We start from the raw sequence: 17,531 nt of genomic DNA on the forward strand, positions 1-17,531 counted from the left end.
ATTACCGACCTCTCATTACCTAAACCCTTTCCCTGATTTGAATGTTCTCTTTATTATTTAGCAATGCCTAGCATAATATTTAATTTAACTAATTTATCTCATTTATTTTCTGTCTCTCCTGCTACCATTTAAGCTGCACAAGAGCTTTTCGTCTGTCTTCTTTACGCGTTGCATCTCTAGTGTGTAGAATACAGCCTGGTTCATAGTAGGCACTTCCATAGATTGTCTGTAGGCTGAGAATGGATGAAATGGTTCCTTGTCACAGAGGATCTCTCTGACCACACTATTTTAAGTAGGAATCTCCTATTACCCATTCGCTGCTTTACTTTCCTTCATGATACTTATTAATCAGCATATCAAATGTGCATGTGTACAGCGTCTCTCTACTATAATGAAGGTTCCTTTAGCAGCGGGGCTGTAAATATTTGCTAAATGAATTATGTAATTTCTTGAACAAATCTAGCAGCACCGCGAAGCTGCCTTATGGTAGCACTTCTTTTGAGGGTAGCGGCAGGCTTGCACCCACCATGGGGGCAGAGGTCTAATAGCCAGAGTTGGGTTTCGGCAGCGCTTCTTTAAACCAGCTGGGGTCCCCGGGACCCAGCGCAGGTCCTAAATCGGAAGGGCCGACTATCGCCCCTTTAAACTAAGTTTCGCCTAGCCGGGCAATTTCCGGGGCGGTGTCATCGCCCATTTAAGAGTGGCGCGCGGCGCCCCGCCCCCCTTAGGGCGGAGCCTAGGAGGACTTTAAAGGGCGGGTCGGCGGTTAGTCAGGGTCCTCCAGGGGATTAAGGCGGTGGGGGCTCGTGCCTCAGGCCGCCATTTCTTGGCATCTCCCGAGGGGCGGCCCCCTCCTCAGCTTCGCTCGGTCGCGGTTGCGTCGTCGTCTCAGCCCAGGTAAGCGCGAAGCCCTGCGGCCCCAGCCGCCCTGCCCGCGCCCGGCTAGCTCCACGCTCCGCTCCCCTCACACCCCGGGGACCCCTCCTCGTCGCTCTGGGACTCTGCGCTCGCGACCGGTGCTACGGTCCCACCCCGGGACACCCTCTGGCCGCCCGGAGCTTCCCCGCCTGGCCGGCGAAACCCTAAACCCGCCGCGAGGGGAGGGGCGGCGGTGGCCAATGGGACCGGGCCGCCGAGTTTCGGGCGATACCGCGCGGCCGGCGCGGTGGAGCGGAGCGGAGCGCCCAGGGCGACGCCGGGTCCTGCGTGCTGGGACCGCCGGGCCGGCCGGCCAGCCGGCCGCCGAGCTCGCGCGGGAGTCCCGGCGGCGGGGCGCCCTTCCCGTGCGGGGCGCAGCTTAGCCGGCCGGCTGGCCGCGAGGCTGTGGCAGGCCGAGGGAGAAACGCACCTGCAGCTGGTCACGGTCTTAGCACAAACACCCGAGTAGACTGCGGAGCTCAGTTGCGTTTGACTAAAACTTCAGCTGCTAGGCCACGGTGGGAGGCAGGTGTGTGCCCAGTGGGAACTTCCCACGGAGGACGGGCTCTAACGGGCCTAGCCCTCCGCCCACCCATGGCGTGGGGCGAGTTAATGATGGCTTCTTTGGCGTGTAAACATGGATTATATTTGTCACTACCTTTATGGTTCCAGTCTGGTGAATGCTACTTAAGAGCAAGAGATCCGTCTTTTAAACTGTTCAACATTTTAGATTAATATCAAAAGCTTTTTTTTTTTTTAAAGAATTAGGGGGGGAAATTACCTATAACTCGATTTCTAAGGTAACACGTTGTTCAGCCCTGCTTAACAGTGGATTATTTGTGTACATAAACTAGTTTGCAGGATTTTCGTCTTTTTATGGGTAAACTTAATTAGAAAAATGGCACGTACAGTGTAACTTCTGTTGAATTAATTCTCTTACAAATGAACAATTCTCTTATAGGAAAATATTTTGTGATTACTTGTACTGGACAAAAGATATTAATATCCTTATGGCACTTGAAGCAATTGCTGCCTGACTGGTGGTGGCGCAGTCCATAGAGCGCCCACCAGGAACTTTGAGGTCCCCAGTTCCAAACCCCGGGGTCGTGGACTTAGCGAGGGGGAGGGGGGGGGAAAGGCCGGTGTCCGGCTTGAGCCCGGATCGATCGTAGACGTGAACGCAGGGTCGCTGGCTTGAGCACCCCCGCCCCAGGCCCTTATGAGAAGCAAACGATGAACAACAAAAGTGAAGCAACTACCACTTGATGCTTTTCATCTCTCTCTGTTCACTTTTTCTCCCTTCTTGTCTTTTTCTAAAAAACAAACAAACCCTAAAAAGAAAAGCAATTGCTTGCCAAAGATTGTGGCCACCAGCCATATATGAAAGTATACACATTTCATGACACTTTTGAATTTCAGATATGTATAAAAACACAATATAGGTAGTAAAGGCAATTTGCACTTTTACAATTGTAAAGGAAACCCTTCTGGTTCACTGCTGAAACATTAGAAACAACAGATTAAAAACTAGTATTAAAAAAAAACCCAAAACATAAGAACCAACTATCCCAAAATTTCACTGTATCATTTGTGTCAGACAAGTTCTTTATTAAGTGCATAATGTTGTGCTAGCTAGGTCATCTTGATGAAAGAGTCAGAGCAGGTCTCTGTCCTTGTGTTTTAGTGGGAGAATTACCCAGTAAAACAAGTAATTGAACAATTGGTTGTTTAATTATAGTTTCTTTAAAGGTTATAAAGAAAAGGCTAAGGGTACTAAAAGGAGCACCTGATATAGACTCAGGAGTCAGGATTGTTTTTCTGAGGGAAAGGCATTTCAGCCAGAAACCTGAAATTAGCCATGTGAAGTAGAAGAGGGTGGGGGAGTGTGAGAGAAGTGGAAAAGAGCATTCCAGAAAAATGGGACAGATAAGGAGAAAAAAAGACTCTTGGACTGAGCAGAAGTGATTTAATTTTTCACTTATAAATTTTGTTTGTGCCTAAGACCAACTGTGTTTTATGAACAGCTGTGTCTTGTGCCATTTATGTACCATAATTTAACTTGCATGTTAATGGACATATGTTTTCTTTCTTTCTTTCTTTTTTTTTTTTTTTTTTACAGGGACAGAGAGAGAGTCAGAGAGAGGGATAGATAGGGACAGACAGGAACGGAGAGAGATGAGAAGCATCAATCATCAGTTTTCGTTGCGACATCTTAGTTGTTCATTGGTTGCTTTCTCATTTATGCCTTGACTGGGGGCCTTCAGCAGACTGAGTAACCCCTTGCTCGAACCAGCGACCTTGTGTCCAAGCTGGTGAGCTTTTTTTTTTTTTTGCTCAAGCCAGATGAGTCCGTGCTCAAGCTGGTGACCTCGGGGTCTCGAACCTGGGTCCTTCCGCATCCCAGTCCGATGCTCTATCCACTGCGCCACCGCCTGGTCAGGCAACATATGTTTTCTTAAGTTAATTGTGCCTTGAAAAATCCTTGTTTCACAATTTGAAGCATGTGAGGGACTATTTCTTTAGGATGTCCTACTAGAAATAAAATTGCTGAGTGAAGGGTATGCACATAAAAATTTTGTTAGTGTTTACAAATTCTCCTCCAAAGAGAGCAGTGTATTCCCATATCCTTTTCAACACTTACTATCTTTAGTCTTTTGAATGACAATTATCTTTTTTTTTTGTATTTTTCTGAAGTTGGAAACAGGGAGGCAGTCAGACAGACTCCTGCATGCGCCCCACCAGGATCCACCCGGCTCGCCCACCAGGGGGTGATGCTCTGCCCATCGGGGCGTTGCTCTGCTGCAACCGGAGCCATTCTAGCGCCTGAGGCAGAGGCCGCAGAGCCATCCTCAGCACCCGGGCCAACTTGGTTCCAATAGAGCCTTGGCTGCGGGAGGGGAAGAGAGAGACAGAGAGGAAAGAGAGGGGTAGGGGTGGAGAAGCAGATGGGCGCTTCTCCTGTGTGCCCTGGCTGGGAATCGAACCCAGGACTCCTGCACACCAGGCCGATGCTCTACCACTTAATTATATTATTTTTTAAATTTGGATTTTCATGGTTAATGATGAGGTTGAACATATTTTTAATTAATATTTTCATTCCATATCACCTTTTAGAGCTTTTTTCTTTAAAGCTTGTCCATTTGTTTTTCTGTTGGGTTGTTTATTTTAATGATTTGTGATAGTTCTTAATTAAGTTGCATATTAGTCCTTCGAAAATATCTTTCTGCAGAAAAAATTTGAAAGCCCTTTACCTTAAATACACTATTTGTTTCCTTCTAGTATTCATTTCTTTCACTTTAAATTTTTAGTTCATCTGAAATTTATCTTTATGTAAGTTGCTTTCATATTTTTGTAAAAAGAACTTGTTATTTGTGATATTGGGTTTTATAGTTCAAAATACATAGTTATTAAAATTCTAAATCTGGAAAACTGTTTTTTTCCTTATCAGGGTAATTCTGTATAGTGAGTCTTTATTTTCAAGGTGTAGGATGGCTTTAGGCAACCCCTGTGTTTTGGTCGTTCGACCCCCACTGGGGTCCCCGACCCACAAGTTGAGAACCGCTGGTGTAGGATAAGTGAAAGTCAGAAAACTTATTTTATAATTCATTTGCTTTCTAGGAACCTCAAAGTTGTAGTGCATTTTGAACATTTTTTTTTCTTAAAAAACGTTTTTATTATGGAAAAGTTCAACATAGACAGAAGTATTCAGAAGAGTATAAAAACTCCATGTACCCATCATCCAGCTTCAACAGTTATGGAACAGTTATCTGGCCAATTTGTTTCAGCTCTATTCCCACTTCCGTATTTTTTGATTCATAAGATGCATCTGACTATAAGACACACTTAGGATTTTAAGGAGGAAAATAAAAAAAATATTCTGAACCAAATGGTGTGCTTAAATATTTAATGAAATACCGTATTTTTCACTCCATAAGACATGTAGGCATTTTCCCCTCCACTTTTGGGGGGGAAAAGTGTGTCTTATGGAGCGAAAAATACGGTAACTCCCTTCCTTGTATTATTTTAATGCAAGTACCTGACATAACATCATTTCTTCCAGAAATATTTCAGTATATATCCTGAAGAGATAAGGACTCTTAAATATAGTCAGATTATGCCAAAAAAAGTTATTAAGTTTGTATATATTTCTATCTAGTGGGAAAATGGCACAAGATATGTCAGTACAATTGTTTCATATTAAATGGTCTACTATACAGGGTGTTTGTGGCATAAAATCACAGAAAATACATTTGTATCTTTTTCACATTTTCCTGGTGAGAGTATAACTTGGAAATAACATTGGCAGGAATTAAAAATGTAATATGTAAACCCAAATCAAAGCAATGTATTTAAGATGTATTTAAGTTATGTATCTACTATGTATTGTATTCTCATTAATATTAAAGAGGACACATTTTTGGAGGTTAAAAGAAAGATAAAGACTTTAAAAAAATACATCTTTAATACCACTATTTTAACTAATAAAAAATGGTAATTCCTTGGTGATCATAAACAATCCAGTCAGTGTTCAAGAGTGCCGTGTATAATTTATATCCTTGGGAAGTTCAAATGACATGTCATGACTTTGCCAGTTTACATAATTACTTAGTATGCATACTTGTAGAAGGAGGATGTAATCCTCAATTTATAGTTATTGAGTTATTTTTTTTATTTTTGTTGTTGTTTCTATTTTTTTTATTTTTATCTATTTATTTATTCATTTTAGAGAGGAAAGAGAGAGAGAGAGAAAGAGAGAAGGGGGGAGGAGCAGGAAGCATCAACTCCCATATGTGCCTTGACCAGGCAAGCCCAGGGTTTTGAACCAGCGACCTCAGCATTTCCAGGTCGACGCTTTATCCACTATTGAGTTATTTTTAATATGTTGGTATATATGTTAATAATTCAGCTTTTATATTTATCATGTTTACAAATGCATCTAGTTTAAAGTATCAAATGGCTATGCAAGATTTGTTAATTATATATAACAAAAATGTGTCTTAAAACTTTTTTATTTTGAAATAATTTTAGACTTATGTAGAAGTTAAAACAATAGTACAGAGTTCTCATATATCTTTCACCTAATTTCCCCAATGATAACATTAGACAATATAAAAAAAAACTTTATTTGAATTAGGATCTAAAATAGGTCCATACATTGTAATGTTTGATATGTATTTAAGTCTCTTTTAATTTATACTTTCCTTTGAACCTCTTTATTCCCCCACCTTGCTATTTGTTGAATAAGCTGAATTAATTTTTTGAAAAATAAAGTCATCATGAATACTTTGTATTTTCATTCAGCTTCTTTTTAGCTATTGTTTTTGATAATTTCTTATTTCTAAAGTTAGAGTTTTACATGAGTGATTCTGTGATGTAGTAGAAAGAGAGACCAAGATTTGAAGTAGAAATTAGAGTTTGAGCCCGTCTTCATTATTCACTAAATAATGGGCCCTTATTTTACGCATGAAAATAAGACGGTGCTTTGGGGAGTTTTTCTGAGGACCAAGTGAGATTATTTACTAAACATTTCATTTGTTGTACTTGATAAAATGTACTGGGTGGCTAGCTATTCAAAGTAGAAATTATTTCCTCAAGGAGCTTTCAGTAAAGGAGACAGACATACAAATAAATAATTGAAATCTGATTAGTGAAGTAGTTAAATATTTTCAGGATTCAGAACTGTTTCTTGGGGAAGATAATAGGTGGAGTTGTTGAGTTAATTGGAATAAGGAGAATCTCTGATAGAAGTCTAGGATAACAAGTATTAACTTTCATGGGCAGCTGAAATGAGACTGGATGGCATGGTGCAAAGGGAGCAGCAGTACCTGGAAGAAACCCTGGAGAGAGAGACTGGAGCCAGATGTTATATGCGAATGCTTTGTAAACTTGAAAGCTATCTAAACTTTTAGTTATTTCTGTGGGATCTAAGCAGATGAACATACAAGTGATAAGTACCATGGCTTTTCCAGTCTACATGTACTTTTTTGGTTTTGTTTTGTTGTTTTTGTTGATTTTAGAAAGTGAGAATCATTGGTTGATTCTTGCATGTGCCCTGACCAGGGATTGAACTGCAACCTTAATGAATCAGGATGCTCTAACCCAGTGGTCCCCAACCCCCGGGCCGCAGACCGGTACTGGTCCGTGGGCCATTTGTTACTGGTCCGCAGAGAAAGAATAAATAACTTACATTATTTCTGTTTTATTTATATTTAAGTCTGACGATGTTTTATTTTTTAAAAATGACCAGATTCCCTCTGTTACATCCATCTAAGACTCACTCTTGATGCTTGTCTTGGTCATGTGATACATTTATCCGTCCCACCCTAAAGGCCAGTCCATGAAAATATTTTCTGACATTAAACCGATCCGTGGCCCAAAAAAGGTTGGGGACCACTGCTCTAACCAACTGAGCTGCCTGGCCAGGACCTAGATACTTTTTTTTCTTTTAATGTGATGGTATTTATTTATCCAAGACTCATCTAATGGGAAGGCTTCTTTTCAAAAATCAGCACTCTTCTGAATTTGTTTCTTCCTCAAGGCAACCACTGTCACATTTTAAATAGCATGCTCTTTTTTTTTTTTTACGGAGACAGAGAGAGAGAGAGAGAGAGAGAGAGAGAGAGGGATAGACAGGGACAGACAGGAACGCAGAGGGATGAGAAGCATCAATCATAGTTTTTCGTTGTGTGTTGCAACACCTTAGTTGTTCATTGATTGCTTTCTCATATATGCCTTGACTGTGGGCCTTCAGCAGACCGAGTAACCCCTTGCTGGAGCCAGTGACCTTGGGCTCAAGCTGGTGAGCTATTACTCAAACCAGATGAGCCCGCGCTCAAGCTGGCGACCTCGGGGTCTTGAACCTGGGTCTTCTGCATCCCAGTCCGATGCTGTATCCACTGTGCCACTGTCTGGTCAGGCTAAATAGCATGCTCTTATTGTTAGTTTGATTATTTGTTTATTTATTTATTTATTTATTTTTACAGAGAGAGGAATAGATAGGGACAGACAGACAGGAACAGAGAGAGATGAGAAGCATCAGTCATCAGTTTTTCGTTGCGACATCTCAGTTGTTCATTGGTTGCTTTCTCATATGTGCCTTGACTGCGGGCCTTCAGCCGACCGAGTAACCCCTTGCTCGAGCCAGCGACCTTGGGTCCAAGCTGGTGACCTTTTTTTTTTTTTTTGCTCAAGCCAGATGAGCCTGCGCTCAAGCTGGCGAGCTCGAGGTCTCAAACCTGGGTCCTCTGCATCCCAGTCCGACGCTGTATACATTGCGCCACCGCCTGGTCAGGCGCTAATTTGATTTTTTAATCTTAGGGATTATCTGTTGAATTCATACTAGGCAAGATGAAGGATTGGCTCTCTGTCCACATCTACCTCTATTATACCCTCATTCAGTTATAGTTATAGGTATCTATCTAATTATGGCTAGGTCAGTTTTTAGTATTTATAGTATTATGACTAAACTACTAGCTGAGTTATGTAGTATATACTGTGTTTACTTTCTCTTTTCTGTGTAACTTCTTAGTTTCTTTGAAATGGATAACTGTCTTTTTTGTTTGTTGGCTTAGTTATATGTACCTAAAGTATAAACTCCTAGTTTTATAAATCCAAATACTAGGTTAGCAAGGTAATTTTTATGGTCTTTTCATTTTATTTGTGCTATATTTTTTAAATTACTAATACCCATTTTATTTATTTTGACTAACCTTAATGTCCTTAATATGATAGATATAAGGAACAAAGTAACAATAATTTGATGTTATAAAGAATTATGTCTATTAAGTAGCAATTTAAAATCTGTAAGTAATATAATATTTGACAAAAATTTATATTTGAAATATTTTTGTATTTTAGTTGAAATAGGTGATTATTTTTATATTTTATCATGAAAGCTCAGAAGAGAAATGGAACTTCTTAGGATTATTGTCATCAGAGGATACCTTAGTGCAGGCGTCCCCAAACTATGGTCCGGGGGCCACATGCGGCCCCCTGATGCCATTTATCCAACCTCCCACCGCACTCCCAGAAGGGGCACCTCTTTCATTGGTGGTCAGTGAGAGGAGCATTGTATGTGGCGGCCCTCCAATGGTCTGAGGGACAGTGAACTGGCGCCCTGTGTAAAAAGTTTGGGGACCCCTGCTAGTGTATGGCATCATCTCCTAAAGTTTGTGGGGATATATGGCTATTGTACATATAATTTATTGATCCATAAGACCTGATGACCTCTATTATACCATCATTCAGTTATAGTTGTGAATATCTATCTATCTAGTTATGGTTAGGTCAGTATTTAGTATTTACCTTATAAAATAGTCTACTAAGTTCAGAAATGCTGTATGCCATAGTTTATATAAATAGAATCTTTAAAAACTTTGAAATAGCCAGTTAAATTATTTTTTCAAATTTAATTGAACCAGGAGCCCTTTTAAATAACATTTCTATTAATGTCAATAGGACTTGACTAAATAACACCATTTTTCTAACTGCAAATTTGAGAATCTTCTGATATCTTTTTCTCTCCTATTTTATAGTGACAAAAATGCTGAGCTTCTTCCGCAGGACGCTTGGGCGTCGGTCAATCCGTAAACATGCTGAGAAGGAACGACTTCGAGAAGCTCAACGAGCTGCCACACACATTCCTGCTGCTGGAGATGCTAAGTCTATCATCACGTGTCGGGTGTCCCTTCTGGATGGTACTGATGTTAGTGTGGACTTGCCGGTATGTAGGTCTTGCTGGCCTTTAAATTCTATATGCAATCACTTTCTTCATTTGAGCTTTCTACTTGATATCTTACTGAGGGAAAAGGTATAATTTAGTATGGGTCAGTCACTATAAATTGCAGATACATGAATCAGGTAACCTTAGGATCCTGGCATGATAGTATTTCTCTGGAGTTAATGATCATTACTAAACACCTAAATGATAAGGCAGTTGTTGGTGAGAGTCATTTGTGTGTATGTTCTTTGCAATGGCAGTATATAGTGTGCTCTGGTGGATTTCTCACAATACTTGTCGAGCAATTATTAAAGCAGTGAGATTTTATGGGAACCAGAATGATTCTTACATGTATACAGTAAGACTTTTATTTCTCTATACTTTTCTGCAGTTTTCAAAACATTCCTCACTTTCTTTAAAACAAATACTTCCGCCTGACCAGTTCGTGACGCAGTGGATAGAGCGTCGGACTGGGATGTGGAGGACCCAGGTTCGAGACCCCGAGGTCGCCAGTTTGAGTGCGGGCTCATCTGGTTTGAGCAAGGCTCACCAGCTTGAGCCCAAGGTCACTGGCTCGAGCAAAGGGTTACTTGGTCTGCTGTAGCCCCCACCCATCAAGGCACATATGAGAAATCAATCAATGAACAAGTAAGGAGCTGCAACGAAGAATTGATGTTTCTCATCTCTCTCCTTTTATGTCTGTCTGTCCCTATCTGTCCCTCTCTTTGACTCTCTCTGTCTCTGCCACAAAAAAAACCCCAAAAAACAAAACAAAAAACCCCCCAAAACACAAATACTTCCTCCATAGATTGGTATGCTTGAAAAGTTTTTTTAATTTTATTTTTATTAATTTTAATGCAGTGACATTGATAAATCAGGGTACATATGTTCCGAGAAAACATCTCCAGATTATTTTGACTTTTGATAATGCTGCATACCCCTCACACAAAGTCAAATTGTCTTCTGTCACCTTCTATCTGGTTTTCTTTGTGCCCCTACCCTCCCCCTACTCCCTCCCCACCCCTCCACCCCACCCCCTGTTACCATCACACTCTTGTCCATGTCTCTGAGTCTCATTTTTATGTCCCATCTATGCATGGGTTCATATAGTTCTTAGTTTTTTCTGATTTACTTATTTCACTCCGTATAATGTTATCAAGGTCCATTCATGTTATAAATGATCCGATGTCATCATTTCTTATGGCTGAGTAGTATTCCATAGTATATATGTACCAAAGCTTTTTAATCCACTTGTCCTCTGACGGACACGTGGGTTGTTTCCAGATCTTCGCTATTGTGAACAATGCTGCTATAAACATGAGGGTGCATTTCTCCTTCTGGAACCGTTCTATGGTGTTCTTGGGGTATATTCCTAAAAGTGGGATGGCTGGGTCAAAAGGCATTTCGATTTTCAATTTTTTGAGAAATCTCCATACTGTTTTCCACAGAGGCTGCACCAGTCTGCATTCCCACCAGCAGTGCAGGAGGGTTCCCTTTTCTCCACATCCTCGCCAGTAGTTATTCTGTGTTGTTTTGTTGATGAGCGCCATTCTGGCTGGTGTGAGGTGATATCTCATTGTGGTTTTAATTTGCATTTCTCTAATGATTAGCGATGTTGAGCATTTTTTTCATATGCCTATTGGCCATCTGTATGTCCTCTTTGGAGAAGTGTCTATTCATTTCTTTTTCCCATTTTTTGATTGGATTGTTTGTCTTCCTAGTGTTGAGATTTACAAGTTCTTTATAAATTTTGGTTATTAACCCCTTATCAGATGTACTGTCAAATATGTTCTCCCATTGTATAGTTTGTCTTTTTATTCTGTTTTTATTGCCTTTGGCTGTGCAAAAGCTTTTTAGTTTGCTATAGTCCCATTTGTTTATCCTGTCTTTTATTTCCCTTGCCCGTGGAGATAAATCAACAAATATATTGCTGTGAGAGATGTTGGAGAGCTTACTGCTCCAGCGGAGTGAATGACCCCTTGCTCAAGCCAGCAACTTTAGGCTCAGGCCAGCAACCTTGGGCTTCAAGCCAGCGACCTTTGGGCTCAAGCCAGCGAGCAGGGGGTCATGTCTATAATCCCACACTCAAGCTGGTGAGCCCACGCTCAAGGCTGCAACCTTGAGGTTTCGAACCTGGGCCTTCTGCATCCCAGTCTGACTCTATCCACTGTACCACTGCCTGGTCATGCTCCACAAACTCTTTTTAGTAAACACTCATTTACCCAAAATGCAATTTAAAAAAAGTGTTTGTGGGAGGTGATACCCTGGTTGTTGCATAAGCTCTGTTAGTTGGATAAGCTCTGGAAGGCCATAAACACACAGAGATAAAGGAATTGGATAGTTTTATTAAATGAATTTCATGCTTATTGAGTAATTTAGAATGTACTAAGTATGTACCTTTTTAAAATAATGGAGTATAAAATTAAAGACACAGGATTTCTTAAAGGTTTTCTGATTTAAGAAGACTTTAAGGCATTTAAATTTTCTTCCAGTAAGGGCTTCTTGAGGGTTTGTCTGACGTTCCAATATGTGATATGTTGTAAGGATAGTTTTCATATTTATTTCTTATTTGATAAGTGTCTTAAGATTGTTGTGTACTATTCTGTTAAACTCTCACCAGATATGTAGTGAAAAGCTTGAGATTGCTGTATAAGAGACTGGAAAGAAGTTTCTTATTACCTAATGTTTGAAGTATGAAGTCTCAGGATTGTTGATGGAGAGGCTGATACTTGGCAAATAGAATTTGTAGGGGCTTTTTAAAAAGGCAGTGTATTGTGGAGGAGAAATAGCAGTAGGCTTTAAAGTAGTGGAACAAATAGTGACTGGTATAGAACGGCTTCCTGTGCTTGGTATGCTTAGGAGGGTGTATGGCTTTAGGCGACCCCTGTGTTTTGGTCGCTCAACCCCAGCCGGGGTCGCGACCCACAGGTTGAGAACCACTGGACTGTATGTGATGCTTGAACAAGGCCAGAAATGCAAGCTGACCTCTCATGCAGACAATTGCTGTGAAAAAGCCAAGTTTTTGATTTGACTTTTTGTGGAACTAGAACAATTATCTTTTCAGCTTTGCAGGTGAAACCCTAGAGTTAGTAAACTAACTCTAGATGTTATAAAATGAGCATTGGATTGCCAGCTAAACTGCTTTACTGAAGAGAAAAATAGACCAGAAGAATATTAATTTCTGAGAAGAAAAATTCTTGCCTTTCTCTTATTTAGTGTCTCAACTAGTCTAGTATGATTCTAAAAAAGATTTAGAATTGATTTTGGAAATGGAAGGAAGCACATACTTATTTCCTATTAGAATTAGAGTCACTGGTGATTGTTGCAAGCCAGCATGGAAGTAAGATGATGCTCAGGTAATATGTAAGGAATAAGCTGTGGTTAAATAGAGTAATTTAAATCTGTGGACTTCAAATTAATATGTACAGGTAGTAATGGTCATTTTCTTCTTTCTGCTCTCCTTTTGTTTCAAAATTGGGGGAGGGACTTAAATACCCTCTACTTTCTTTTTTTTAATTTAATTTATAACTTTAATTTTTCCATTGATTTGAGAAATAAGCATCAACTCATTTTACTTAGTTCCATTTAGTTGCACACTCACTGGTTGTTTCTCGTACATGCCCTGACCAGGAGTTGAACCCACAACCTCTGGCATACCAGGTGCATGCTATATCCACTGAGCCACCCAGCCAGAGCTCTCTCTCTCTTTTTTTTATTTTTTTCAGAGCTCTTTTTTAAAGAACTAATACAGTGTTAATGCATTTTGGCAAGGCATAGGCTTCAGGTAGAAATTTATGATTATAAAACTTTCTCTTTGGAAATGCCACAGTAACTGCTTAATTTATGAGTTTAGTATTGTTTAGTAAATAGCCGGTCTTTTAAAACTCTGTATCCCCTAAGTTTTAAATGAATAAGAAAGCCTCATCAGTGGTGGTGCAGTGGATACGAGGGTCAACCTGGGACAAAGTTTCTTTTGTCGCTTCCAGTAATGGTGGTCTGTCTCTTCCCTTCATTAGTCCATATTTCTCTTTTTCATCATATTAGGAGAACAAAAATGTTCAAATGCTGAATTAGCTTGTGTTTTTTGCCCATGTGGGTTAAGATTTCATAGTCTTTTGCTGCTGTCACATTGTTGACCTTTTTTCTCTTGTTCACTTTGCTTTAGTCACTGAACTTATTTTTTCCTAAGAATAACCCCTGAAGGAAAGATAATAAAATCTAAGAAATAAAAAGAATAATTAGAAAGCCCCAGGAAGAGGGTCTTGGTACTGGAGTGTGTGTGTGCACGCACAGACAGGTGGAGAGGTGTGGTAGTGGTGGCAGCCGTAGATTAGTAGGGCTGTGGAAGTAGAACTGTGGGGGGGGAGACGACCATCTGATCAGGTCTTGATCCTTACCCCCATTGTTGTCTTGATAACTGTTATTTGACGCTGACTGAGTGGTATGGTAGCAGTGGCTTATACAGTGGGGGCAAGTGTTCTCAAATATAAATCATGAGAGTGTGGCTAAAGTACCCTACCTCTAAAATTCCTGATGCCAAAAATTTCCTTACTCAAATTCCCTACTCCTCTTTCAACAAACTCTTAGGAAAAGTGAATTATAATGAAAGGAGTGTACATTTTTTATTTTCCTTTGGTAGTAGGAATGAATCACTGACCTGTGGAGTTGATGAGTGACTGAAATAATTAACTGAGTTTTTTTGGTTCTTGGGGCTCTCCTCCCTACGACTGCCTTCTATCCCCAATTTCTCAGAGTTGAAGGGAGCTGATGCAGATGTGAATTGAGCTCTTTCCTTTGTTACATGTAGTCCCCAGAAAGTAACTCATTCCCAATGACTATGGCTGTAATAAGGAGATTGGTGAGAACAAACATTTTAAAATCAAATAACAAAAAACATCATCAAACTATTACAGATAGTACTAGATGCAAAGCCAGATGGGAAAAAATGGAAAGTTTCTAAAAGATAAGAGAAGATACTAGAAATAAGAAACAAGAATGAAAACTTAAAAGGACCAAATGGAAAAATTAGGTATGAAAAGTATAAAGAAAATAGTGTGATAAAATTAATATGAATTAATATAAAGAACAAATTAGTGAGTTTGAAGATCATATATTGACACTTCTCTTATAGGAGGAAAAAACTACAATTGGAAGCATAAAAAGTTACAAAATGGAAAATAAGGGCAGAAGTTTGTTTTCCTCTAAGATAAAGAATAAGACAAGGTTGCATGCCTCTACTCCTATTCAGCATAGTACTGGGAGTTCTAGCCAAAGCAGATCAGGCAGAAAAAGAAATTATAGGCATCCAAATTCTAAGGAAAGAAGCAAAATTATCTCTGAGATAACATGATCTTATAAGTAAAAAACCCTAAAGATGCCATATACAAAAATAGTAGAGCTAATCAACAAATCTAGCAATATTTCAGGATACAAAATCAATATAAATCAATTGTACTTCTGTATACTAGCAATGAACAATTTGAAACTGAAATTAAGAAAATTAATTTATAGTAGTGTCAAGGAGAAAATACTTAGTAATAGATTTAACCAAGGAGGCAAAAAACTGGTATCGTATAGGCATTCCTTGTTTTATTGTACTTCACTTTGTTGTGCTTTGCAGAAACTAGTTTTTACAAATGAAGGTAAGATCCTGCACCAGCAAAAAAAGTATGATTGGCTGAAGGCTCAGATGATGGTTAGCATTTTTTAGTAATAAAAGTATTTTAAATTAAGGAATGTACAGTTTTTTAGACATAATGCTGTGGTACACTGAATAGACAATAAAGTTACTGTATAGAATATAGTGTAAACATACTTTATATGCAATGGAAAACCGAAAAATTCACCTGACTCACTTTGTGATACTCTCTTTATTGTAGTGGTCTGGAAGCATATCTCTAAGATATGCCTATATACTGAAAACTACAAAGCATCACAGAGAGAAATGAATGAATAAATAAATGGAAAGATATCCCATGTTTATGGATTGGAAAACTTAATATTGTTTAGGGGATAGTATCACCCAAAGCCATCTGTAGATTCAGTGTAATACCTATAAAAATTGCAAGGACATTTTTTGCAGACATCAGAAGGTCCATCCTAAAATTTATGTGGGATCTCAAGGGATATCAGGTAGCAAAAAAGTCTTGACAAAGAAGAAAAAGGTTGGACTCAATGAGTTTTTATTTCAAAACTACTATGAAGATTTACTTACAGTGTGGTCTGTCATACAACAGACATAGAAAGTCTAGAAATAGCCCTGTCTGGATAGCTCCATTGGTTAAAGCAGGGATCCCCAAACTTTTTACACAGGGGGCCAGTTTACTGTCCCTCAGACCGTTGGAGGACCAGACTATAAAAAAAAACTATGAACAAACCCCTATGCACACTGCACATATCTTATTTTAAAGTAAAAAACCAAAACGGGAACAAATACAATATTTAAAATAAAGAACAAGTAAATTTAAATCAACAAACCGACCAGTATTTCAATGGGAACTATGCTCCTCTCACCACCAATGAAAGAGGTGCCCCTTCCGGAAGTGCAGTGGGGGCCGGATAAATGGCCTCAGAGGGCTGCATGCAGTCCGCAGGCCGTAGTTTGGGGACCCTGGGTTAAAGCATCGTCCTGACAAGTAAAGGTTGCTGGTTCATTTCCTTGTCAGGGCACATACAGAAACAGATGGATATTTCTGTCACTCTTCCTTCCTATCTCTAAAATCAATAAATAAAAAATATTTAAAAAGTAGTCTAGAAATAAACTGAACTATATGATCAAACGACTTTCCACAAAGATGCTAACTAACTATTCAGTGGGGGGAGAGGGGGATAGGAAGGAGGTTGTCATGGGTTAAGGGTAAGGGTATGAAGAGTGATTATTTAATGAATACAAACTTTCTGATTGGGATGATTGAAAAAGTTCTGGAGGCCCTGGATGGGTAGCTCAGTTGGTTAGTATGTCATGCTGATTTGCCAGGTGAAGGGCCAATGGCCACCACCATGGCCATGCAGGTTCTCATTGGATTTGGACAGATGGTAAAGGTACAGTGGAGCCAAAAAATGGTGGGTCATTTTATTTATTAAAGCCTTGTAGCGGAGGACAAGCAAACAGGCAGGGCTCCCAAGCCCCTCAGCATTCCAGGATTTACCCAGACTCACAGGTCTCCACCAGCCTCAGCACTCCCCAGCCAAACAGGCTGGGCAGACATCTCAGCGCTCCCAAGCCTTTCTGCGTGTGTTCTCTCTCTCTCTCTCTCTCTCTCTCTCTCTCTCTCTCTCCCTCCCTCCTCTCTCTCTCTCTCGCCCTTGCTTTCTCACTGTCTCGCTCTCTCTCCACACTCTCTCGCTGCACTCGCCCAAAAACCTGGCTGGGGGAGTCACCCCTTCTCTGGCAAACAGTTACCCCTCCCCAAGCTGGAAGGCAATCCGCAATTTGCAATCTGCCGCCCTAAGGGCAGGCACCACAGCCTTCCACAGACTACACACACCTGGTGCAGCCCCAATACAAGCCAGCAAACCTAAAAAATAACACTTGTTTACCCAACACCAGGGTTGTAGGTTTGATCCCTGATTGAGGTACACACAGAAGTTGGCTGATGAATGCATAGGTGGGTGCAGCAGCAAATTGGTATTTCTCTCGCTCACTGGCTCTGTTTCCCTTCCTTTCTCTCTAAAAATCAATAAATTAAAATATAACAAAAATAAAACGTTCTGTTAATGGATAGTGGTGATGTTTACATAGCATTGTGAATATATTGAATGGCACTGAATTGTCTTCTTTGAAATGGTTAAAATGGTATATTTTATGTTAAAGAGAAATGGGGTACAATGTGTAACCCTTAGGGTATATGAGTGTTTGGTAGACAGCAAAATTCAAATTGTAGCCTTGTCATTT

General features: G+C 40.0%; 1 protein-coding gene across 9 annotated transcripts in view; it reads left to right on the top strand.

Moving 5' to 3' along the window:
• The first annotated feature begins 745 nt into the window (after positions 1-745).
• Positions 746-17,531, top strand: part of EPB41L5 (erythrocyte membrane protein band 4.1 like 5) — a 133,856-nt gene continuing 117,070 nt past the window's right edge. For all 9 annotated transcript variants that reach the window (XM_066233170.1, XM_066233171.1, XM_066233173.1 and 6 more), the window contains exons 1-2: positions 746-897; positions 9,453-9,640. In XM_066233170.1, coding sequence (XP_066089267.1) covers positions 9,461-9,640 — 180 coding nt within the window. In that variant the 5' untranslated portion in view covers positions 746-897; positions 9,453-9,460. The remainder of the gene's footprint in view (positions 898-9,452; positions 9,641-17,531) is intronic.

Source organism: Saccopteryx bilineata, chromosome 5, assembly GCF_036850765.1.
Source record: "Saccopteryx bilineata isolate mSacBil1 chromosome 5, mSacBil1_pri_phased_curated, whole genome shotgun sequence".
NCBI classification, from domain to species: domain Eukaryota; kingdom Metazoa; phylum Chordata; class Mammalia; order Chiroptera; family Emballonuridae; genus Saccopteryx; species Saccopteryx bilineata.